General features: G+C 31.9%; 3 protein-coding genes across 4 annotated transcripts; 2 read left to right on the plus strand and 1 right to left on the minus strand.

Moving 5' to 3' along the window:
* Positions 1-660: 660 nt before the first annotated feature.
* Positions 661-3,046, minus strand: LOC114742168 (uncharacterized). The gene is made up of 2 exons (XM_028930436.1): positions 2,795-3,046; positions 661-1,280 (listed from the first exon to the last, which is right to left on the minus strand). The coding sequence occupies exons 1-2, from the start codon at positions 2,993-2,995 to the stop codon at positions 1,095-1,097; spliced, it is 387 nt and encodes a 128-aa protein (XP_028786269.1). The 5' UTR covers positions 2,996-3,046; the 3' UTR covers positions 661-1,094.
* A 7,999-nt stretch (positions 3,047-11,045) lies between these two features.
* On the plus strand, positions 11,046-13,753 carry LOC114742167 (NAC domain-containing protein 71-like). Of its 2 annotated transcripts, none has more exons than XM_028930433.1 (4): positions 11,046-11,205; positions 11,334-11,614; positions 12,265-12,594; positions 13,514-13,753. In XM_028930433.1, the coding sequence occupies exons 1-4, from the start codon at positions 11,046-11,048 to the stop codon at positions 13,751-13,753; spliced, it is 1,011 nt and encodes a 336-aa protein (XP_028786266.1). The 2 variants fall into 2 exon arrangements, with proteins under 2 accessions (XP_028786266.1, XP_028786268.1); XM_028930435.1 differs by having other exon boundaries at positions 11,126-11,205; positions 11,321-11,614.
* Positions 13,754-20,599: 6,846 nt separating this feature from the next.
* Positions 20,600-24,277, plus strand: LOC114742169 (uncharacterized). The gene is made up of 3 exons (XM_028930437.1): positions 20,600-20,987; positions 21,186-21,533; positions 23,714-24,277. The coding sequence occupies exons 1-3, from the start codon at positions 20,679-20,681 to the stop codon at positions 24,209-24,211; spliced, it is 1,155 nt and encodes a 384-aa protein (XP_028786270.1). The 5' UTR covers positions 20,600-20,678; the 3' UTR covers positions 24,212-24,277.
* Positions 24,278-25,240: the final 963 nt, after the last annotated feature.

Genomic DNA, 25,240 nt, shown 5'->3' on the forward strand with positions numbered 1-25,240 from the left:
CATCCCTAATGTAATAACCCCATGCGACTTTATTTCTTCTCCTCATATGTCTACAACCAATAGCGTCTTGAAGACTTTGGATGATCCCAAAGGAAAATGTATGTATTGTAATGGATGTTGAGTGTTCATACATGTCAAACCGGGGACGGGTAGGGTAACAAGTCTGGTTATGATGGTTGCTTTGATCGTTTCATTTGAGTGTCTCACAACATTGTACTAGCATCTCAACTGCAAAAATCAGTTAATTTGGATACCTCAGACTATTACAAGGATAAAAAGAGTTTGGGAAATTATTAGTATTTGCATCTCTAACACAAACGACCTTATTTCAGGTCAAAAGAGGGGGGGGGGCACAAACAGCCGTATGGTCTTTTCATTATATCTTTTTTACCGTGAAAATAAATACCAGAAACACGTCTCCCTGATGCGTGGATTTTACTGACAAATTAACATTTTAAGGGTATAGAATTTGGGAAGCACGGAAATGAACTGCCGCATTGCTCCTTTAGCTCTTCTGCTCCATTTGACAATCCCATGGTCTCATCCCACACCTCTTTTTCAGAACACGGAGACCATGTATGTTAATAAGCTGAGTCAATGAAGGAAATAGTTTCAGAAAGGTACGGTTAAGAGGATTGTTTCAGATATGGAAATGTTAGTGCAACCATGTCTTTGTAGGAAGGGAAAAGATAATAGAGTTAATTTTGACAACTCGAGTCAAGTGTGAATTTCCAAAACAATAAAGTGGGCGAATTGTTTCATGAAGATGATAAAACCTGGAGGAATTGTGCTTTATTCCAACTCACTGCAAAAGGAAACAACCTGTGTTGAGATTGATTAAACCTCAAAATATCCCATAGCCGAGGAGAACTTTAAATTCCACGGAAGAACGCGCACGAAATCTAGACAAGGAAAAGTCCTGTCTGCATATAATCATGCAAACTCACAAAGATCCCCTTCTGTATGGAATAAAACCACATCAAAATCAAAATGCAAAGACTAATAGCATCAATTTCATACCGAGCTCCTAAACACTAGTGAGATCTTGACATACAGATACCTCATACGTATTCACACCAAATGACTATCAGACTTTATTTATTCTGCTCCTTGTCAACGCCACTGTCATTTTGCTTAGGAATAGGTTGAATTCTCTGATACGGGTTTCTGGTTAAAGTCTCACCTTTCAGAGCAGCAACATACCGGTCATTTGTATCCTCCTTCCGCTGTAGCTCTCCAAGGAATTCAGCCAGCCTTTCTTTATTTACTTGTCCCATCATCTAATTAATGAAAAGCAACCATATCGTCAAGATTTGATTTTTCAGCAGAGGAAAGAATTCATTTCGACCAAAAAAAAAAAAGTCCCAGAACATACGTTAGCAACTACTCAGCTCATTAAGTTAACCTCCCTTCAAACAGACAAAAAGTTATTTAATCTCTAGATAGATTTATCTTCTAAGACAATCCAAATCCTATATGATAGGCTATCAATGTAGTTATACAATATCCAGAGATCTACAGAGGAAAAAGAAGTATTTCAGAACAAGGACACGAAATGGTCATCAGATTCGTAGTGATAGCAATGTGATATTATGGGGAACCTTTGATCAACTGGAGAAATTCCGATATGTTGAAAGATTGGGAGATTTGTCATGTAAAAGTCAAAAATTACACCGAGCAGACCTTTGATCAATCCCCACCTTCTTGTGGAAGGTGACGGATGTAGAAAGGTTGCCATAGGATGCTATTGGTTTCTCCCTGTACTCGTGATTGATTATTGATTCAGCCTCCATTCATGAGGGGAATTACAGAAGTTGAGGTACATGATTACTTTATCCTAAAGATTGCAGTTGAAAATATCCAGTGTTTTATCCGGACAATCTGAATAAAAGAAGATAAATCAATCACAAAAGTTGATTTTGCCTTACTCTGCTCTATTTAAGAAAAATGAATTTGAGGCCTAATTTGGTGTATTTAAAGTCGAACGCAATATCATAAGCTAATACTATCTATTAAATGAGATTTGGAAAGGACTGTAGAAGCTTATTATAGTCAGGTATTCTTATACTAATATCACCTAAGCCCGTGCAACCATATCAAATCAAACACCCCAAAATACCAAGATAAGCAACAAGTTTCATACCAAGATCGAATCCTAAGCACCAGCACTTCGTGAGGCCCATACTGCTGGAGACTAAGCCAGTTGATGTTTGAGATTATAACTTATATCAGGGTACCGTTCATTGATGGTGGAGTTATAACTTATATCAGGGTTCCGTTCCCGAAGACAAATACATTTCGCAGAGTACTCACATGGGCAAGTTTCTTACGGTCTTATTTTCAAAGAGAACCTAAGGTATGACATGATTGATACATCTGCCAATTCTAAAATAGAACATTCGTATGGTTAGAGTTCAAGAAGCTCATTTTGCCCCGATAAAGCAAGCTTCCCACTGTGTATTTCAGTCTCCTTCAGGTAACCGCACAAGATTTCTGATAGAAAGCTAATACATCAAAGCACCCCTAAGCTCCAGCCGCAGCAGAATTAACTAACCTCTACAAAAACTAACTATCGAACCTAAACAGAGCTAAATAATGGAAAAGATGAATTATATCCAAATTCGTCACACTAAAGTGCCCACAAGTTCAGCATATCTTTCCCATAAAAAATCTCACCCATCGGATCATCAAATTGCAGAATTACAAATTACAAATCACAAAATAAGGATAACAGCCCACAGATTAACCATGATTTCTCGGGAAACAAACGGATAATAAGGAAAAGAAGAGGTACCGTGGTTTCGGGGCGAGCATTTTTGCGAAGATGGGCCTCAAGCTGTTCGTTGCGGGTGTTGGTGAGCTGCATGACGCCATAGCCAATGACTCCCGGAACGACGCCGCATACGGTGGCGAAAGCAAGGAAGAAGGGCTTGGAGTCTCTGGTCCTCCGCACAAGCCATCTCCAACTCGCGCTCTTCTCCCACAGGATCGACATCTCTCACTCAACCTCTTCACCTCCTCCCACCGCCTCCTTTTCTCCAGGTCGCTTTTTGGCCGAAAAACAAAAAAGGTTTAAAATTGGGAGAATTGCAATTAGGTCCCATTCAAGGGAATTAAATGCAAAAAAGTCCCTTGAAATCATGAAATTATTCTAAAGTCCCAAGGGACCTTTTTGTAATAAATTTTATTTGTTTAATTACCAAATTACCCTTCTTCTTTTTAAAAAAATTTGTATTGACAACTGAAAGAGCAGTGGTTGACAACTCAGGGTGCAAGGATTGACAACTATCGCGGCTGGTTTGACAACATATTTTCTCAGCATATCACACCATAAGTTGTCAAACCAGCCGCGATAGTTGTCAATCCTTGCATCCTGAATTGTCAACCACTGCTCTTTCAGTTGTCAATGCAAACTTTAAAAAAAAAAAAAAGAAGGGTAATTGGTAAGTAAACAAATAAAATTTAATGCAAAAAAAAAAATTTGGGACTTTAAAATAATTTTATGATTTCAAGAGACTTTTTTGTATTTAATTCCCTTGAGTGGGACCTAATTGCCATGTTCCCTTTAAAATTTTTATAACGATTTTGGTCGGGATGCAAAAAATTAGCTATTGGGGACAAAATTTTAGTGCAAGTTCAGATATTTAAATAAATATATTCATTGATATTTATGAATTGTACATAACAATGAAATTAGGGACAATGATTAAAAAAAAAAAAGAAACTGGAATCTTGTAAATACCAAATAAGAAATATCAATAAAAAATTTGTTATTATTTCTAAATTTAGACTTGTCAATACCAAATAAAATTGTGCTATCAAATATGATTTGGGATTTGCAATTTCTAGCTTCTTTTTCTGTCATTCTCCCATAAAATTAATTATAATTAAATATTAAATTAATTATATATAATTATAATAATAACATAAAAAAATCGTTGATGAGAAAAAACAACATAAAAACCAAAAATTATTTTTAGAAAACTGACAATGAAGATGTTATCTTTATTTTAATTATATACAATATTAAAATAATTTTAAAAAAATTAAATTTGAACTGTTGAAATTAAATCACATTAATGAGCCTTAGCTCAAATGGTATCACCCCACCTCCTCTCTTGTTGATGAGGTTATGAAGGATCTAATCCCTATTAATTAATGAAAAGTATGAGTGTATTGGATCATATTTCTGAGTACTCATGGAGTGATGAGCAAGCCCTCAAACTTGTTCTCATTGTGTATTATCTATGACTCTGTGTGCCTCTGTCTCCCAAGTTTTCAACTTCACTGTAACGACGTGAGTATGCACATCATCTAAAGCTTAAACCATTGATTTGGTGAGCACAATATCAACTATGTGTTCATTAGTTATAAGCAGGATTATATTATATTCTTGATGTTATTGGAGTGGATCGTCCACTCCAATAATGATGGAGTTCTAGAAGACAGAGAAGCATTATGCTATGCATGTGTTAGAGTGGAAGGCAAATGAGGAGGCAGGCGCACATGAAGCCACATGAATGATCACTAATGGAATGAAGAAATTAAACAAGAATAATGTGGGATCGGCTTGTCTTTTGTTGATAGGAAAACACAGTGGCAAGTGAGACAATTTTGGGGAATCTCATCCTCTTGGTCTCTTTTACCTCTATTTAATTATACTACCTCACCTCTGTTTTTTTATTTAAAAGATAAATAAATAATGTACGAATATTAAAAAATTAGTTAAGTTAATTATTTGTAATAAATATATGTTGTCTTTTCTAAAATACTTCAACTACTAGAAAATATGTCATTTTCATCTGTTCTGAAGGTCTTTTTTCATCTATTTTGGAGAAGACATCGATAAAAGAGACATAGATAGTAATTATATATTCGTCTGTTTTAAAACAGAGGAATATTGGCATTCATATATTCGTCTGTTTTAAAACAGATAAATATAGACGTGCATATTCGTCTGTTCTAGTCAGAACAGACGAATATGTATTTTTTTGAGAAAAAATAAAAATTTTCATACTACCAGTTTTATTCAGCTTGCAATTATAAAAGCATACATATAGCAAAACTAAAACTAGTCATAGCAAATAATAACAGTAATTTAGCACAACCAAATTACATGTTTTTCATATAAATAGAATCCAATCAATCCATAATTTTAAGGGTCAAAACATTTAAAATAAATAACATCCTAATTAATTAACTTAGTTAAGTAAAAACAACTAAACACCATAAGTTAGTCATATAACAGAAGAAAGTCTTAAAACCAAAAAATCTAATGACAACCTAACTTAGTTAAACAAAAAGAACAAAGCATCCAAATAAAAAATCAGTTTCAAGCTTACTTGCAATATTAATTAGGATGATTGTAATATTCAACTCAAGCTTTCCAATATAATTTGAAGCACACTTCTCTCAACACTATTTACCTACAACATAATAAAAATAAAGTTATATACATATATATGTTTAAATAGCATCTAAAGCTTTCTAAAATTCAATGTAAAGATTAAACATTAAAAATACTTAATTAACTATTACATTCTAATCAAATTGCTCTCTTAGACATTTTCACAAATACCTTATGTGCATTAAGATTTAAACAAGTTTAGCAAGCTTTTAATCATCAAAATGATACCCAATCAATGTTGAATAATTCCTAAGTGTAACTCTTACCAACAATCAATTTAAATAAAAAACATACACACCAACAAACAATTATATTAATTCCTTTCAACATTCAAAAACTCACATAAGATAAAAGACACACATCCATGCCACTTACCTTGTATTGTGAACAAGCTTAAGGTGGACGAGATTGAATGGCAACTTCCGTGGAAGAAAACGTTCCTCCTAGTCGTGTGATGACATGGATGAAGAATGGAGAAGAGAGGGAGAAAACGAATGGGAAAGAGAGAGAGAGAAGAAGAAGAAGAAGATTGCGAGCTACTAGCTAGAGAGGGAGAAGACAAACTTATTGTTAGCATCGATACTGGAAAGGAGAAGTAGAAATCTAAAGAAGGAAGAGAGAGCTCGCCGCACACGAAGAAGAAAGGAGAAGGCTTATTTCTAGAATCTGTTCAAATCTGTACACAGCAAAAGATGAAATTTGAATAAAAAAATATGCTTTTCGTTTGTTTTTAAGAGAAACCGACGAGGGGGGCTCATACTCGTCTGTTCATCATAACATACGGGTATGGGTTGCTACACTTGTCTCTTATGATGAACAGACAAGTATGGACCCCTCTACTCGTCTGTTTCTTTTTAACAAACAAGTTTAAAGGCCCACATTCTTTTGTTTTTCAAACCAGACGAAAATGAGTGATGAAAATGACCTTATTTGTAGTAGTGTCCATATGCATTTAAATTACCCTTCAATAGTAACTCTCTAACATTTGCAATCACCATAAAGATTACTTAAAGGCAAAATTAATAAATATTTGAGGCAAATTAGATCAGAATCTTATAGTTAGGATTAAATTGAATCTCCAACTAACTCTTAGATTAAAAACGGGAGATAGTATTTATATGTATTATTTTCAATTCTTAATATAAGAGCTAGTTGAAAGTTGAGTTTAGTTCCAAATATAAGATCTCAATCAACTTTGTCTCCTAAAACTATAATGTTTTATCTAAGAAAGAGTTCTAATATGCACGTAATTAAATATGATAGATTCAGAAAATCAACACATTTTGTTACAACTAAAAATTTAGTTGATTTTTTTTAATATCTCTTATGTACGGGAAGTGTTATGTATAAAGGAATGTCATAGTGGCGTCCGGTCATTCAAAACAATCTAACAAAGAGTCAGCTTGGAGAGATTATTCATATATGTATATTTTTGAAAATAGGAGTAATATTTGTGTAATTTTAACAAAACTAATGTCAGAGGTTTTGTACCTTTGCTAAAAATAAAGGATATCAAAGTCTATTTTTGTCTCTTGACTAAATGAGTTACTCGCTCATATGCGATAAAATATGTTATATTATTTAATTAAAAGACTATAACTTGTGATTAGAGACTTGTGCATATTATAAATAAGCTTACAATATCTATAAGCTAAGTAATTAGTTGTTTAATTTGTTTATTAAGTAATTAAAAGTAAATCTACCCCATGTGAGTGATAAGGCTAGAATATATAATATTGAAATTATAAAGAGATTCATGCTAATAACTGGCTCTGAATGATTACATAGTGTGCATTTTGCACTATTTCATTGTTCAAATGGATCAGTCTTGGAATCTCTTTTCCAAAATCATTAAAAGCTGTTCCTCTCCATAATTTCTCAAAGGTAATGTTAGGGAGTTATATTGTTTCAAAATAAAGATAAGTAATAAAATAAATCTTTTGGCAAAAGACTTCCACAAAACAAAACCCTTTTCTGTATTTTGTCTATGAAGAACAGGCCCAGATTCGAAGAAATCTATTTAGTTAGTAGGAAGTAACTCAGAGAGGGTTTGGAGAATATTATCTTATTAATTAAGCCTCCTTTACATTTTATTTTAAAAAAATACCCCCTCAGTTTTTAATACAAAAGATTAGTTAAATTAATTATTTGCAATATTAGAGATAATTTGAAAATAGTTATAAATTTAAGAAATGAAGTGAATTGAAATCTTATATTTAGAATTAAAATAAACCTTGTGTGATCTAACTATATATTTAACACCCGATGCATTAAAAGGTTATAAACTATGTTACTCAAAGTGTTATCGATTTAGATTTATCAATCCCAAAACAAATTATTTCCAGCTATCCCACCAGGTAACACAATCCTTTCTAATTAACAGATTACATATGTCTCGAAAGGGATAATCTTTTTCTAAAGATAGTTAAACAGCTCATTATCAGTGTTTTACAACCACATTTGTTTAATAAATTATGCTCAAACACTGAGAGAAACACTAACAGGTTAGTCAGTTATCTCAACCTTACTTGTCGGTACAACAGTATTAAAGATCATATAACAGTCAAAGATTTTGGGTTGTAATCATTAAAGTAGAGAGAGTATCTTTAGCCAAATGAAAATGATATTTTAAGGAAAGGGGCACTAAATAAGGGGAACAAAGGAAAACAGTAAAGAAAAAGTGAGTTTGGATGGCAAAGGAAAAAATTAAAAAAGAATTAAAGGAGCAACAAAGAAGAAAGAAAAAGAAGACAGATCGAGATTGTGTGTGTGGCAGGTAGATTAAATTTTTCAGATCAATGCTTGACGATGAATCATATGATAAAAGGGTTCTTTTAAATTAGCTATATGTTTACTATATTTATAATTTATCACTTTAGGTCATATTTTAACTTTGAGGTTAGTGAGCTAGCTAGAGTCTCATCATTTCATATCTTGGTCTAGTTAATTACGTCCTATTTTTCATGTTCACCAAAGTTTTATGTGCTACTACCTCCAATCCTAAATATAAAAGCTAATTGACTAATTTGAGTAAACTAAGAAAATAAATTAAATTAGTTATTTGTAATAAGTAAGTGTTGTCTTTCCTAAAATATCTTTGCTAATCAAATTTAATTTATTAGTTAGAACTACAATTATTAGAAGGAATATCTTTGAAAAAGATAAATAAATATAAAAGATAAAATGGATTGGAGTCTTATATTTAAAACCAAAATAAAAGTCAAACGAGATCTTATATTAAGGACCGGAGGTAGTATTACAAAATAATTACTAATAATTAGTGTATAATTGGTTAAATATCTGTATTGGATCATAAAGCTATATGGCAGAAGAAGCCGCAAATCTATCTTGTACAAAATCTTAGAATTAAATAATAATGTTAATGATCGATACGCAGCTTAGCAGAAAAGCAAAGCCAACAAAACTTAGTGTCTATGCTCTAATATGGACCAAAAGAAAAAATATCCACCTTTGGATATAATTTATTGGCAATGCAACGGCTTTGCAACGTGCTTAAACACTTTTATTGTGCTGCTTTATTATTTTTTCTGTTCATAGGAATATTAATTAATACATCGATTCTCTTTTACACATGGTTTAAAAACAATTTATATATTTCATTATTCTACTTAATTAATTATATGTTCCCTATTCATCTAGCACGCCTTCCACTTCTAACTCATTCATGCTCTCTCTCTCTCTCTCTCTCAAAATATATATACATATAGCAGACATGAAGCCAAAAACAAAAACAAAAATAACAAAGCAAACAAGATATATCATAATTTTATGAAAAAGTCTCATAATTGAGTAATATATTACTGACTAAAAAGCCTTGCAATATTCACTAGCTTGGTCCATTAAAAAAACTACACTCCTTCTAGTGAATGCTCTCTTTACTTTGTCTCGTATATTTGTTATTTTAATTTTTTAAACTACCTCTATTAATTACCCACATCAATTTATGCAATTAATAGAGGTTATATTTAATTTTTACAAATAATCAATTTAATTAATTTTCTTAATCTATATCATCAATTGTGTTTGGGGACGATAGGCTTGGCTTTAATATATACCATCTGTTAGGAATAATAGTTCACATATCTCGACAGATCTGTGATCGCACTTCCAAGTAATTTTGTTTAAAGTAAATGTCACATTACAATATATAATTAGTTAAAGTTTCAATCTCCACTGGGATAAATTAAATATTAAATTCAAGAGCTCCTATAATTTTCTTGATCCTAAAAATTGACAAGCCACAATTATTTCACTTGGATAGTACAGATGACGTATATTCCTTGCTTGCACTTGATGTTATACTATACGTATGAGATTCCATACCTTGTTCTCCTCCGTAAGTATTGTGTTAATAATATAAAATTAAGCATGGTATCCTGAACACCCCAAGATATCATCCCCAAAAAAAAAAACACGTTTATTTGTGTTCTTAGACACTATTATTTCAGGATTCACAATATTAGAAGATACTACTCTTCCTGTTCAAAATATAAGATAAACTTTATTTATTTACGTTAATTAAGAAATTAGTTAAAATCAATTTAAAATAATAAATATGTAATGCATTTTTTCCCCAAATTAAATGTGACTTTATTAACGTAAAAAATAAGTAAAAGATGTAATAAATAAATCAAAGAAGAAAGAGAATACATGGGGATAAAATTGAAAAAAACTTATTAAATACTTACACAAAAGAGAATGTGATCTTATAAATAAAAAAAATCAAATCCCTCCAACAAAGTTTAACTTATATTTTGAATCGGAGGGAGTATATCATAAATGCTTACCCAATGAGTAAATAAATGAGTCACTCAGTTTGGACCATGAAAAATAAATTACTTTTGGTTCTTAATATAAAACCTAGTTAATTAATTTGAAAAAACTAAAAGATTAACTAGGTTAGTTAATTGTAATAAATAGATATTGTCTTTGCTAAAATACCCTCGCTAATAATGTGTATTAGCTAAAACTATCATTTGATAGAACATTTAACATGTGCAACTACTTCAAGAATTATTGTGAAAAAATATATATAAATATGAAAGACAAAATATATTAGAATCTTATATTTAAGACCAAATTAAGAGTCAAACTAGCTCTTGTATTAAGAACAGAAGGTAATATATTTTAATTAATAGTTAAATGTTTAAATTCAATATTCTATACAAATATATATATCTCCTTCAAAAATTTAGTTAGGAACCGTCGATCTATAAATATTCTACCTTGATGGAAACAAATCTTCCTTCCTTGCCAAAAATTTGATTTGCTAGAGTGATCAGACGAGAAAGAAATGGTAAACTGCGTGTCTAGATAAAAACTAGTTTCACATGTATTGGAATCCCGCCAAAAGCCAAAAACAATATCCCTTTTTTAAATAGCCCCTCAATGCTCCTTTTAATTACAGAACAAACCACATCGATCTCTATCCGCTTCATTTATAGTGCATCAACATAATGTGATTTCAAGGGAAAATCCCAACATTTTGATTTCAAGCGGGGCCTATATATAGTTCGCTGTCGTACAAGCCGGTTTGGTTCACAATATAGACTTCACATATATAAATATCTCTCTGATCTCTCTCTCTCTCTCTCGTCTCTTCTCTAGGACTGCAATAATGGCTCCAGCGAGTACTCTCCCACCTGGATTTCGGTTCCATCCAACAGATGAAGAACTTGTTTCTTACTACCTAGAAAGAAAAATAACAGGTCGCTCAATAGAGCTCCATATAATCCCTGAAGTTGATCTATACAAGCATGAACCTTGGGATTTGCCAGGTACATATATGTATATGAATTCTTTCTAGCAACTTCTTTTTCATTGTTCTTTTAAATTGTTAATTAGTTATATTTATATAAACCATCCTATGGTGTATCTATCTGAGACGACCAGAAATAACCTGCAGACAAGTCATTCTTGCCAAGTAAAGATATGGAGTGGTACTTCTACAGTCCAAGGGATAGAAAGTACCCAAATGGTTCAAGAACTAACAGGGCCACAAGATCTGGTTATTGGAAAGCCACAGGGAAAGATAGGCCAGTGAGTTCTCAAAAGCGATCTGTTGGGGTGAAGAAGACGTTGGTGTATTATAGAGGTAGAGCTCCTCATGGCATAAGAACCAATTGGCTTATGCATGAGTATCGCCTCATTGATTCAGAACCAGCAAGTGTTTTCTCATCTTTGAAGGTATGTTTAAACCTGCAGTACTGAAGAAGAAGAAGAAGAAAGAGAGGAATGGATATATAGCGTATATATATGTGTGTGTGTATATTAGGGTTTTTGGATTGAAGGAGTAATTAATAAGAAGTTAACAAAACTGTACTTGGTTGTCATGCTAGGGGAGTCTTCTGTTTTCTGCTTCAGAAGTACAGTTGATAATGATTGAGAGAAGAAACCTAAAAAGGCACCAAATTAAAGTTTCCTCATAATCCTCACTAAGTGTACTACTTTGCTTTACAGTCTCATTTTTCATCTTTTAACAGCAATAATTTTGCGTAGTCTTAGGTTAAAAAAAAGTTAAAGATGGTGTCATAAGTCAAGTCCACATCTGTTTAGCTTGAATATAGAGTATAAAGAGTATGTTTTGAACTGTGTTGCATGAGGATCGATGCACATGGCTTTCTCTTTATGATTTTAGAACTTTATGTTGCTATGAATTACGATCATAACGATGGAAGAATTCATCAGATCCATGCACTGGAGTGATATTCTCGACAGCCCTTTATACTTTTCGTATTCACTCTTTCTAAAACCTCTTTAATTTTCTGATTCTATGCTATTATATACTTTTCTTGCTTCCGTATGTTTAATCATAAACAAACTTATAATGATCACAGGATTCATACTCATTGTGTCGCATCTTCAAGAAGACGATCCAAACCTCGGAATCACCTAAAGAAAAAGACAAAGCTAAGGAAGCAAAGAAGGAATCTGTAGGATCAGCAGAAGAGGAAGATGATACAGTTGCAAATTATCATCATGATCATGCTAATAATAAATTTCCTAATTGTGATGCTTCTTGTTCGGATCTCACTCAAGGAACACATACTGAAACTGGTATGGTAGATGATTTTCAAGCACAATTCACTTGTGATGAAGCAAACAGCGCAGCTAAGATCACGTATTCTCAGCTGGGCATAATGGAGGACCCATCAAATCTGTTTCAGGTGGGCTTCCTTTGATTTAAATTTCACTTTATGTCTTAGCTAATTAATCTCCATGGTTTATCATCAGCTTAGCTTACATATGACTTAACTGCCAAACCTTCGTTTTAAACCATTGAAGTATAAACTCTCAAAGTACAGACTTTGCATCTTTATGATGTGTCAATGAAATTTTACTACAGATTTATGTGCCGTAATTGCAAGTAAGTGGTCCACATAATTTGTGAGTTTTAGTTGGTTCTTTGATCTTAAAGTTACGGAAGTGGAAGTATGTGATGAAGCTCATATCTTTTCGCAAAGCTCTTCCTCTGAAAAATCACTTGGACCATGCTTATAGCTTTTCTTCACCATCCCCAATAACTACTTTTTGACTAGCTCACCAAAACGTTTCCAAAGTAAACATGTGTTTCCTCCCCATTTGATTTCCTCGTATAAAGCACGTACATTTCAAAATTGAGCACATATAACTTCTTTTTTTTTTTTTTGCTCAGGATATGTTTTTGTTTATTACTACCTCCGGTCCTAATTATAAGACCCAGTTAACTTATTTGAGGAGATTAAGGAAGTAAGTTAAGTTAGTTATTTGTAATAAATAAGTGTTGTCATTCCTAAAATATCCTTGCTAATTAAGTGTATTGGTTAGAACTATCATTATTAGAAGGACTATTTTGGAAAAAAATGTATAAATATGAGAAACAAAATGGATTGGGGTCTTATAATTAGGACCAAACAAAAAGTCAAATGGGGTCTTATATTAAGGACCGGAGGTAGTATTAGACTCCGACACTTAGCTTGTATCATAACGGTATATTGCAATATATATCTAACTACTTTTCCCCCATAAAACAACCAATTACCCAAGAGTATCTTGTGTATAAGCATTGGCAATAATAGTTAATGTAGTGTGAGTAAATGTGTGCAGGATATGGAGGTACCTACTTATGGAAGCATGCATGATGAAGTTGCAGCATACACAGTACCGTTGGAGCATTTGGAGATGGAAGATTTGCCTCAAATAAAATTGCCAGAGACAAAACCATCATTAATGAAGCCTGAAATAATTAGTGGCCAATGCGTTTTATATGATAAATACAAGGACTGTACCTATGGAACCCTAGAAGAGATAATCTCTCTGTGTTCCTCGACATATACACAATTTTAATTAGTCCCCCCTTTTCAATTCTACAATATTATATTTTCATTTAACTAACCTCAAAAATTTTGTGTGTGTGTGTAAAACAGCGCACATGGGAAATTGTTTTCTTCAAATGGTAAAATATCTTGAGCCAATGAGGCAAAGTAGAATCCCATTGGTTTTCTGGGATTTGTTTCATTATATTATATCATCATTTTTTTAAGTATAGGCTTACAGCATATTTGTGTTCAAAAATTCTTGGCGCATATTTTTGGAATCAGAGAGAGGAGCCAAACTAATGTTTTATACATATATCTCTGCAATTCCATGATTCATTCGATGCTTTATTTCATATATATTGCCTAGGAGTTTTCTGTTTTGAGCAGCAGTTCACGTCATATTTTTTTTATATGTTTCAGATTCATACAGTGTGTAATAATATTGGGACTGTAATAAAAAAGATTAAATAGTATGTTTGGTATAACAATCGAAAAATGTTACAGATATTTTTGGCCAGAAAATAGAAGTTACAACATTCGACATCAAGTGATGCTCCTCCGGTCCTATGTTTCGATCTTAGCTATTTATCTGCTGTACTTTAAAAGGCCTTAGTCATACAAGTTTAATTTATATACTCTTCCGGTCCTTATTATAAGACCCAATTTGACTTTTTATTTGGTTCTAATTATAAGACCCAATTCATTTTGTCTCTTATATTTATACATTTTTTTTCAAGATAATCCTTCTAATAATAATAGTTTTAGCCAATATATTTAATTAGCAAGGATATTTTAGGAATGACAACACTTATTTATTATAAATAACCAACTTAACTTACTTCCTTAATTTCCTCAAACAAGTCAATTGGGTCTTATAATTAGGACCGGAGGAGTATATTTTTTCTATCCTAAATATAAGACCCATTTTATAATATAATTTACATTATAAAATAGATTTTATATTTAAAACCTTAGAAGTAACTATGTATTAGTAGTTAGTATTAACAACGAACCTCATCAATTTGATAACAAGCAACAACCTTGTATAATCACCATAAGAATTACTTTGAGACAAAAAAGATAAATATTGGAGGCAAAATTAATTAAAATTTTACATTTAAAACTAAACTAAAACTTCAACAATCTCTTATATTGAACAGAAAAATTACTTTTTTTTTAATTTATGGGTGTATCAAATGACAAATAACTACCATTCCTATTTCATAATGTCAAAACCTTAACCTGGCAATTAGAGCAAACAGCGGCGCATATGGGTTGTTATGGCTTCTAAAGCCAGAATACTTATTTTTAGGAGAAATTTAATTTCTTATTATCATAATACGTATATAAATTCCAAAAGAATAAATTAAAATCCAAAATGAATAATACAAGTACCAGTCTTGAGAGAGACAACATATAAATTACCAAAGTCCAAATTTAAAATACAAGTTCGATATTTTTTTTAGTCCTTTTCTTCATCATCGGAAAATAAAATATATTTTTGTTACAAAAAAGTAAAATATTTGATCCAAGTAGACTGCTTAAAAATTTGAAGAAAAGAAATAAACCAAGTTTAAACAGGTAGCCAAAGCTCGAGCCAGTTTTTAGGGGGCTTCTAAGGATTGAGCCCAAAAGCCCTTTTACACCAAAAAGATAAATGAGTGGCCCAACTGGCCTGGATCCATATTCTTCCCTCTACATTTTACCCACAATTTGAAAAGAAGATTAAATAATTTGTATTATAGCAAGATATAATTATAATTAATTAAAATATTTTTGTCTTCATTTACAATTATCTTTTTAGGGTTTTCTCAATTTTATATATCGAAAAAACAATAACCTCTTGGTTTAGCATCTATTAAAATTCTCTTTTATACCCTTGTTTAAAAAAAACAATAACCTCTTGGTTTTAATCATAAACAAGGTTCGTCAGAATAATTTTTATTATTTAAATTTGTGTGTAAAATAAGTATGCTCTGGAACGAGTAAATTATAGGGAAAAAAACAGTAAAATACCCTCAAAATTATTAAATGACAAATTAGGATACGTAAATTTTAAAATTCCAATTCAGACCCCAGGTACCATTTTGGAATTTTCAAATCTTGTAAAATAACAACATTGTCCTTACTGTCGGTGACTACTTCCATATAGCTATTGACTACTCTATTTTAACTATTGACAGCTTTTGTTTTCAAAGTTTCAATGAATATTTTTATATAGCTATTGGCTACACAAGAGTAGTAAATCGCATTATTAGAGTAGTCAATAGCTTAGCAAGAGTAGTCATCAGAATTTAAAAATAAATGTAGTCAATAGCTAAAAAAGAGTAGTCAATACATAAAAAAGAGTAATCACTAGAGCTCCCCTGACCAGTCACCGGAGTTCCGGTAACGTGTCATCAAAGTTCAAAAATAAATGTCGTCAATAGCTAAAAAAGAGTAGTCAATATATAAGAAAGAGTAGTCATTGGAACTCCGGTAACCGGTCGCCGGAGCTCCGGTGGTTGGTCGCCGGCGTCGGAGCTCCGACGGCCGGAATTGCTGATGTGGCAGTATTTAAAAAAAGTAATAAAAAAAAAGTAAAAGGCATTTGTGTAATTTTACAACATTTGACAATTCTAAAATAGTACCTGGGGTCTGAATTGGAATTTTAAAATTTACCTACCCTCTTTTATCATTTAGTAATTTTGAGGGTATTTTAGTGTTTTTTTTCCTAAATTATAGTAGAAAATAAATCTTATATTTAGGACCGTCTAAGATTGATACTTAAAGGATCAATACCGAGTGAAGCTTTTACATCAAAAGGGCATGTAATGCGTGAAACACACGAGTACTTTATCGTGCGATTCAATGTTTGGTTTTTCTTTCTTTTGAGGGGAAAAAATCAGTATCTGCAAAATCAGAAGGCAGCACGTACTCAAATTTATTCTGGTTAAAGTCATCTTTGAAAAATTAAAAAAAAAAAAGTCTCTGAATCAAAAAATAAACAAAGGGAAAGAAGACAGTCACAAAGCTAATAGTGTTTTTGGAAATACAAAAAGGTATTAAAGGGTAAATTATATACAAGGCAGAAACAGGAATTTATTTTTCAAACTTTAATAACTCCTTGCCAACTTTTAGACACTTGTTATCACTTCAGTAGATCATGTACTGTTTATTTTCTTTCTTGTTCTTTTTTTTTTTTTTTGAAAAAAAAAATCACAAGATACGGGGAACTATCTGACTGACTTCGATCTTAATTGAAGGACTTTGACTACTTAAGCATAAAATTTTAATTTCATTTAGCTACGTTTTATGTCTAATTAGATCTACAGTGACTCAGACACTAACGGCTTGAGGGTTTCTGTGTGTGTGTAGTTTAAAGCAACATTAAAAGGGGGAAAAAAGTTGAACTTAAACTAAAACTAAGCGAGCAACTAAACAGTATATGGGGGATAAAATCTGATCAAAAGTGACAAAATCAATTTAAGAAATAAAAAATTATATCTTTGCCAAAAACAATAAATTATTGATTTTTTATATACTTATATTGTATCTATATATAACTACGAGATCCGTTGAATATTTTTCAACCCATATTAAAGTTAACTCTCAAAATATGACAAAAAAATAGTGACAAATTAAAACTATCATAGAGTTATATTACATAAGTTTGAAAGTTTACATCTTGATTAAGGCCAAAAAAAAAGTTTATATGTTTATTTATTATCAAGTTTTCAAGAGTTATGAAGATTATATTCACACAAATCAAAGTTTAAATATGTGCTCTACTGATCCTATTTATAAAATAGAGAGATAAATAATTTTTTGGTCCTATTTATAAAGTAGAAAGAGAACAATTTTATAAGAATGTACAATTTTACCCTTTATTTAATATTATGCTGACTTTGTTCTAATAAGATATAATGTATATTACATAAAGATAAAATTAAAAATTTATTAAATTTTAAATGATAGTTAATTAAGTTTAATGTTTTTTATGTGTATGAAACATATTAAAAATGACTTATAAATAAAATCAGAATAGTATAATCAAGCTTCTGTGTGTGTTAAGAGTATATAAATGGATATAATATAGAGGGGAAATGGATATGGTAGAGGATGTGGATTTGTGAACAAAGTGAAAAAAGATGGATACATGCATACATATGGATGTGGTTATGGATGTGGCCTCTTCAACCAAATGTGAAAGAAACTCTTCATCCTTCTTTCTGCAAAAAAGCACTTCTTAGCTTACAAGATCTTCCTCCTTTCTCTATAACTCATCACTCACTTATTGTCTTCTTCTTCTTTTTATTATAAAGGAAAAAATAAATAACTTTACCCACCTAATTAATGGATCTTTGTCTCTATTATTATTAACTGATGTAACATTCTTCCTAATATTCGCATTAAGACAAGACAAGATGGTGTGGGGAAAGCCGTCAAATAAAAAAGGATTGATAATAATGGACAGATTATGGAGTCAATTGACTACTTTTCTTTTTTAGTTTTAGTTGGGGAAACTTCACTTTGGCCCCAAAAAAAAAGTTGGAGAAACTTCACAACAATACAGCAGAATGAGATAAATAAACCAATAAGGTTGGGTCTAGTAGAAGGGACTAATCCCTCACAACGTGGCAAATCAAAATTTGAATATCTGCTGGAAAAGGTGTCCACATTTAGTACTCGATAGTGCCTCGAATAGGATTGGCTCCAATAAGAAGATACATATGCTTTAGCCAAAAAAAAAAAAGAATGAGATAAATAAAGAAGAAATTATTAATAGTATAACTAAATTGTCTGAAAAAATAAATTATAAATTTAACTAGGACTATGCTGTTTGCAATTAAAAATTGCGGGTCATCGGTTAAACAATTTACCCTTCGAATATTGGTTGGAATAGTAAAATAGCACCAATAAAAAATAGCGTTAAGGATAAAAATTAAAATTCCTATGAATTTTTTTTTTTTAACTCAAATCTACTCATGCAAGTTTGATAGTGCTACTAGGATGAAAGGAAGGTGGTGTAATGACGAGGCAAGGTTAATATTGGTTGGGATTTGAGAAAAGATTCAAAACAAAAATATGATAGTAACATTGGATGAGATTAATAGATTAGTACACTATATATATTAGCTAGTTTATATCTCAAAAGAAGATATATGTAGATTTGTCCCATTGCTTTGGGATAGGATCCATATGATTTAATATTACTAATGATCCTACCAACTCTGTATCATAAAAAATTAAAAAAAAAAAAGCTTCTTTAGCCACGTGATTATCTGTGTAAATCATGCTCCATATTTTTAATTTAATATGAATTTATTCAATTCTATAAATTGAATCACGCTCATAAAACACTATATATTAGGCATTAATTTGGCAATATTGTGAAATAATTGTGTGGTTGTAGCTATATTTAAACTTGTTGATTATAAGAATGACACAAGAAGAAGCAAGAGACATTTCCAGAAAAGAAAAAGATGAAAAGGATTACAATTAAACAATTAAGATAATGTGATTACAGTGTATCATAAACTATGCGAGGCTTATTCCATATGGTGGTGTTCTCTTTCCCATAATGGAATATGTGGGGCCCTTTTGAAATTTATATCTACTTTGAGAAAGTGAATTAATAATAATTTTGATCCATCAATTGAGAATATTATAATTTTTAGTTCAGCTGTGTTATTCATATATATAGCAACACTCATCATTTTCACAACAGTACACAATCACACTAATGTAATTAAGCAATATAATTTATTAATTATAAGCTTCACTATGTCATATAGTTTGGTAAAAGTTGCGATCATGAAATCACAGGTCTTCATATTTGGCTTATCTTGAAGAGCCAATAGAATTTGAGGCTGGTGAAAGCTACTAATCAACACCAACACTCCGTCAACTTACTTAACGAACAAGTTCGGCTATATATATAGTACGAATCGTTTGGTCCTTATATATACAAACAATCTATTTGTTAACATGTAACTTTACATTCTTCTTTAAAAGAACAAATAAATCATATATTCTATTTTTCTTTAAAAAGAACCAATGCATCAAAATGTTACCGACAGATTTTCAACGGAGTAGCAACAAAATATTCCACTAATAATTTTTATTGCTAATCCAATTAGTGACAAAATAATTAGCGACAAAAAAAACTGGTTCCATCTCTAAACACTGTCAATAATCACATTTTTTTTTGAAGTTATATTTCATGCGCATTCTGAAGCTCAAATAAATGAAGAGGATTGTGTTAAGTTTTCAATCAATAATAGTCAACGTAAAACTTTGTCAAGATTGATCTCTTCTACATGAACATAGATCAATGAAAGTCTATAAAAAAAATTAAGTGAGAGACCTTGTGCGTAACTTTTGTGCAAAAACCATCCATTTTTTTCACAAGTCACACTAACTTTGAGATGAGTTTGACTGCATATGGAGGAGGAAAGGGCAATTTTGAGTATCAATTAGGCTAAGCTGGTAACTCTCACTACTGCTACAAGAAAATTTTAAAATTTGACACTCAGTATGTATAAAGTAGAAGACACACTTAGAACAAAAGAATATATACGATGGAGTATAAATTCAGCAGCGAAATTTAAAAAGAAGCGTAATTTTGTGGGAAAAGTGGAGAGTGACGGCAAGTAGAGATGGATGGATCAAAAGGGTGGGGCTCAAGAGAGAATAAACAAAGAGAAGTAAAAGAGAGGATCAAAGAGAAACGACAAAGCTCGAGTGCCGAAGCAAATAAGATGAGAATAAAGCAAATAGACAGCCCAACATGCGAGTCTGTATTGTTAATTACATCCCCTTGCTTTAACCCTCTCTCTCTACAGATCATCTGTCCCTTTTGTCTCCCCCTTTTATACTCCTCCCTCCTCCTCCATCTCCACCCTGATACCCTCTTCTTCCTCCTTTCTTTCTGGTTTCATATAGCAGAAGAAGTAAAGTTCATCAGAAGCATGGGTTCCAAGGGAAGGTGGAGGCAGAGTTGGGCTCCACAGCCATTGACGCCATTAATGGAAGGGCCTGACCCTGAGATGCAAGAAGAAGGAGGCAAGAAAGAGAAGTCATGGGAAGTGATCAGAGAATGGTTTAAAGCTCAGAAGATATCACCTTCTGGCAACTTTGCTCAGTCTTTCTATGGCACAATTCAAGCAAAGACACAAGATTTGAGACTCATTCTTGGTGTCTTAGGTTGTCCCTTGGCTCCTATTCCCTTAGCCCATGACCCTACCCAAACCATTCATCTCATCAAAGACGTCCCTTTTGTAAGTTCTCTCTCTTTCTTCATTTCCGCAATGTACTACATTTTATGAGATCTGTACTCTATAAACTGGGCATTGATGATGGTGATGAGCGATTCAAGAACATTGTATATGTAGTGCATGGAACGAATCAGTACAACATTATTGAAATGTTGGTGTTGGATAACACATTTGTTGTTAATGATTGAAATTGAAACACAGGAAACGTCGATAGCGAAGTATATAATACAGCAGTATTTGGCGGCGACGGGGTGTTTGAAGCAGCAGAAGGAGATGAGGAACATGTACGCGAGCGGCGCCGTGAAGATGATATGCTGCGAGACGGAGATCTCCTCCGGCAAGAACGTCAAGTGCATTGGGACGAGAAGCAGCGAGAATGGCTGCTTCGTTCTCTGGCAGATGCTCCCCGGAATGTGGTCCCTGGAGCTCGTCGTCGCCGGCCATAAGGTCATCGCCGGGAGTAACGGTAAGATCGCCTGGCGCCACACGCCATGGCTCGGCACCCACGCCGCCAAAGGCCCCCAACGCCCTCTCCGTCGCATCATTCAGGTATGTATCTTCGCAAATATTCCACACGTACCTTTCTGAAATTCTTAAATTTAATCTAAACTCATACATTTATATACGCATGTAGGTTATGTGAGTAATCAACTGGCTCTAATCTACTTAAATTTAATCTAAATTCATAAATTTCTAGATTACAAAGGAGGTCTTATAATTAGGATCAGAATTAGTATTATCTACCTATAAGATCCCCATAAAAGATACTACTTCTGATTCTTAATGTAAAAACTAGTTGACTAATTTGAATAGATTGAAGAAATTAGTTAAGTTGGTTATTTATAATAAATAGGTATTATTTTTTTTAAAATATCATTGTTAATCAAATATATTGGCTAGAAATATCATTATTATAAGAACTATTTTGAAAAAAATACATAAATATAAAAAACAAAATAGATTGGGGTCTTATATTAGAATCAAAATAAAAGTCAAACAAACATTTATATTAAAAATTGGAGGTAGTGCTATATATGATCTTGTAGCATCTAATGAGAAGATGTAAGTTATCAATGTTTGGTACCACGGAATTGAAAGAAAATTTTTTTAATAAACTCGATAACGCCATTTTTTTATATTTTTTAAAATCAAACTTAATTAAATTTTTTTCTCCATTTTTTCTCCCCTTTCCTTTCCTCCATTTCCTCGTATCAAAACCGACCCTAGTAAATAAAGAGTACTAATGTGTATGTTTTTAAGGGTTGGGCTCCGTGGTTTATTATAAAATCTAAAAATCATTTACAAAACTATTAAAATTAGTTAAAAATAATAAACATATAAAAAAATCTGAATATGCTTTTATTTATTAGTGGTAGGTATGAGTGATGAGAAAAATGGAAAAATGTATCAGGAAAAAATAATAACAAAAAATATATTAGTTAAGGTAAAGTGATAAGAAAATGTATTTATTATAGTCAAACTGATGTAAAATATTGTAAAATTAAAAAAGGACAAATCAATTTTAAAAATTTAAATCCTATAGTAAGGGAATGATTTAGTAGTTTTTACATAAAATATTTTCTCATCTCAGAAAAAAATGCGAGTCAGTTTTTTTTTTTTGGGGGGGGCGACTCAAAGGAGCAATGGGAACAGAACGGTGTACCAAACAAAGATAAAGAAAGGACAGCAAGATTACAAAAATGAAATGGGAAAGAAGGGAAGCATGGGAGTGGTGGGGAAGTGTCCTTTGCTTTACCCAACATGAAAGAGTCACCCACTTGTGCTTTTTACGACACTTGCTTACCACGTCACTCTCCTCCTGACGTCACACCCCCACCTCTTCCTATTGCCTCTCTCATCTTCTCGGGATTCCCCACCACCCCGGCACTGCCATTCCCTGCTCCCTCCGCCTCGTGTTACACCCCGCCCCCCCTCTTTTCCTTTTTTTGCTGCTTTATTTGGGAAAATTACCTGATCACTGAAACAAAAAAAATAAAAATTAGTTAATTAATTTAAATATATTAAAAAATTATTTGAAATAGTGATTTATACTAAATATATTTTTTTCATAAAATACCTTTACTAATAATGTGTATTAGTTAGAATTATCATTTGATGAAACATTTAATATATACAGCTACTACAATAACTATATTAGAAAAATAAATAAATATGAGAAAAAATGAATTAAAATTACATATTTAAAACAAAATTAAATTAACTCTTATATTAATGACCGACAATAATAATTATTAAGAAACTCAAGATTTATACTCTTTATTTGTTATTAGAAACTTTTTATAATTATATTTTTTTTTGGACTTCATAGTAATTTTTCTTTTGTTCTTATTTTGAATTTAAATAGGCAGGTAACCGTGAAAGACTGTAAGATGTAATTTAAAAAATAAGTACTCTTCTAATCCTTAATATAAGAACTGTTTAATTAACTTAATTAGATTAAAAAGTTAGGTAAATTAGTTAATTATGAGAAATATGATATGTTTTTCCTAAAACACTATAATCATCTTTCTTAATATCTTTTCTCCCTCTTCTACTTGATTATGGTTAAGAGAGTATCCATAAAGGTAATTTAAAAAAAATTGATAAATATGAGAAATAGATATTATATTTAGGATTAAAATCAATTTAATAATTAGATCTTATATTAACAACCAAAGAAGTATACAGTGAGTGCACAGTAAAGTTGATCTCATTAATTTTTTTCCCAGGGTTTGGATCCAAAGTGCACAGCCAGCTTATTTGCGAATGCACAATGCTTGGGCGAAAACAGAATCGGAGACGTTGACTGCTTTGTCCTAAAAGTATCTGCTGATCGTGCGGCTGTGGTTGAACGGAGCGAGGGTCCCGCTGAGGTAATAAGGCACATATTGTATGGGTATTTTTGTCAAAAGAGTGGGCTTCTCATATATTTGGAGGACTCTCACCTCACAAGGATTGAAAGCCCGGACGATAATGATACAGTGTATTGGGAGACCACCATAGGCAGCACCATCGGTGACTATAGAGACGTTGATGGGATCTTGATCGCTCATCGAGGGCGATCCATTGCCACGGTGTTCCGATTTGGTGAGATGTCGATGCAGCATAGCCGAACCAGAATGGAAGAGATCTGGACCATCGATGATGTTATGTTCAACGTTCCAGGACTCTCCATGGACCATTTCATTCCTCCAGCCGATATCTATGACAATCTTAATTCTCCTTAATTAAATAAACTAAAAGTAGGTTTTTCATTTTTGAAAAAAAAAGTTATATTAAAGGACCAAGATTTCCCAAAAAAAAAAAGTTAGCTTAAAAGATCTTAAAAATTATATTATTTTCAAGAATCATAGTTGTTTAAGAAAAGTGTCATTAAATTTTAGAAAATAAAGCATTTTAAGCTATGAATTTTCTAAAATTTAATACTAAATTTCTTAAAACTTGATTACAACTTTGGTTCTTGAAAATAGTTAGAAATGTTAAGATCGTTTAACCCTTTTTTTTTTTTTTTTGAAGATCTGAGTCCTTTGATATAATTTTTTTCCTTTAGTTTTGGGTTTAGAAGTGTAATTCTACATTTTGGGGGAAGGTATAGTTGGAGAATATTGTGGGGGTGGGTGTATGTATGTAATTTCTTTTGTTTTTAGTTTACTAATGTAAAAGTTCCTGTAATGAGTAGTTGGTGTTTCGAAGTCAATAAGCTAAAATGACAAATTGTAAGGGAAGGTGAAATGGAATAAGTTACTTTTCTGAGAATAGTGTTCGTGTGAAAATTGGATAATTATATAAACTTGTTCTCAATTATTGCATGTGCAGTTGCGCACACAAATTTTCAATGACATTTTCCAATGGAAGAAAATTAAAATGTGCCATTTTAAATAATTTATACAGCCCTATTTAAGCATTTAATAACGTTAAAAGTTAATAAGAGGGTGTTTGAATAGAAGCAAAACCATGATTTTAAAAGTACTTTTACGGTATACGAAGTAAATATGTGGAGGAATTTATCTCAATTTGCAAAAAAATACTTTTTAGAAACACTTTTGGGTTACCCCAAACACCCCTTAAGAAAGGCAAATTAGTTTGGTTATAAAAAATTTACAATAAATGATAAATCACACTATCGATATGTACTCTTTCTTTCTGATCCTTATTATAAGACATTTTTGCAATGAGATTAGTGATCTTTATTGCAAGTCACCCCTAATTAAAGGTCCTTGGGTATGAAAAAAAATATAAGCATGAAAATATTTCAT

The sequence above is a fragment of the Neltuma alba genome, unplaced genomic scaffold, assembly GCF_004799145.2.
Source record: "Neltuma alba isolate B1F8T4 unplaced genomic scaffold, ASM479914v2 tig00003677_pilon, whole genome shotgun sequence".
Classification (NCBI taxonomy): domain Eukaryota; kingdom Viridiplantae; phylum Streptophyta; class Magnoliopsida; order Fabales; family Fabaceae; genus Neltuma; species Neltuma alba.

Excerpts from the sequence above, each read along its gene's own strand:
- LOC114742167 (XM_028930433.1), top strand. The coding sequence starts at position 11,046 with ATGGCTCCAGCGAGTACTCTCCCACCTGGATTTCGGTTCCATCCAACA. Across the intron at positions 11,206-11,333 it reads TGAACCTTGGGATTTGCCAG|ACAAGTCATTCTTGCCAAGT; the intron begins GTACATATATGT and ends AATAACCTGCAG. Across the intron at positions 11,615-12,264 it reads GTGTTTTCTCATCTTTGAAG|GATTCATACTCATTGTGTCG; the intron begins GTATGTTTAAAC and ends TAATGATCACAG.
- LOC114742169 (XM_028930437.1), top strand. The coding sequence starts at position 20,679 with ATGGGTTCCAAGGGAAGGTGGAGGCAGAGTTGGGCTCCACAGCCATTG. Across the intron at positions 20,988-21,185 it reads TCATCAAAGACGTCCCTTTT|GAAACGTCGATAGCGAAGTA; the intron begins GTAAGTTCTCTC and ends ATTGAAACACAG. Across the intron at positions 21,534-23,713 it reads CTCTCCGTCGCATCATTCAG|GGTTTGGATCCAAAGTGCAC; the intron begins GTATGTATCTTC and ends TTTTTTTCCCAG.
- LOC114742168 (XM_028930436.1), bottom strand. The coding sequence starts at position 2,995 with ATGTCGATCCTGTGGGAGAAGAGCGCGAGTTGGAGATGGCTTGTGCGG. Across the intron at positions 1,281-2,794 it reads ATGCTCGCCCCGAAACCACG|ATGATGGGACAAGTAAATAA; the intron begins GTACCTCTTCTT and ends TTCATTAATTAG.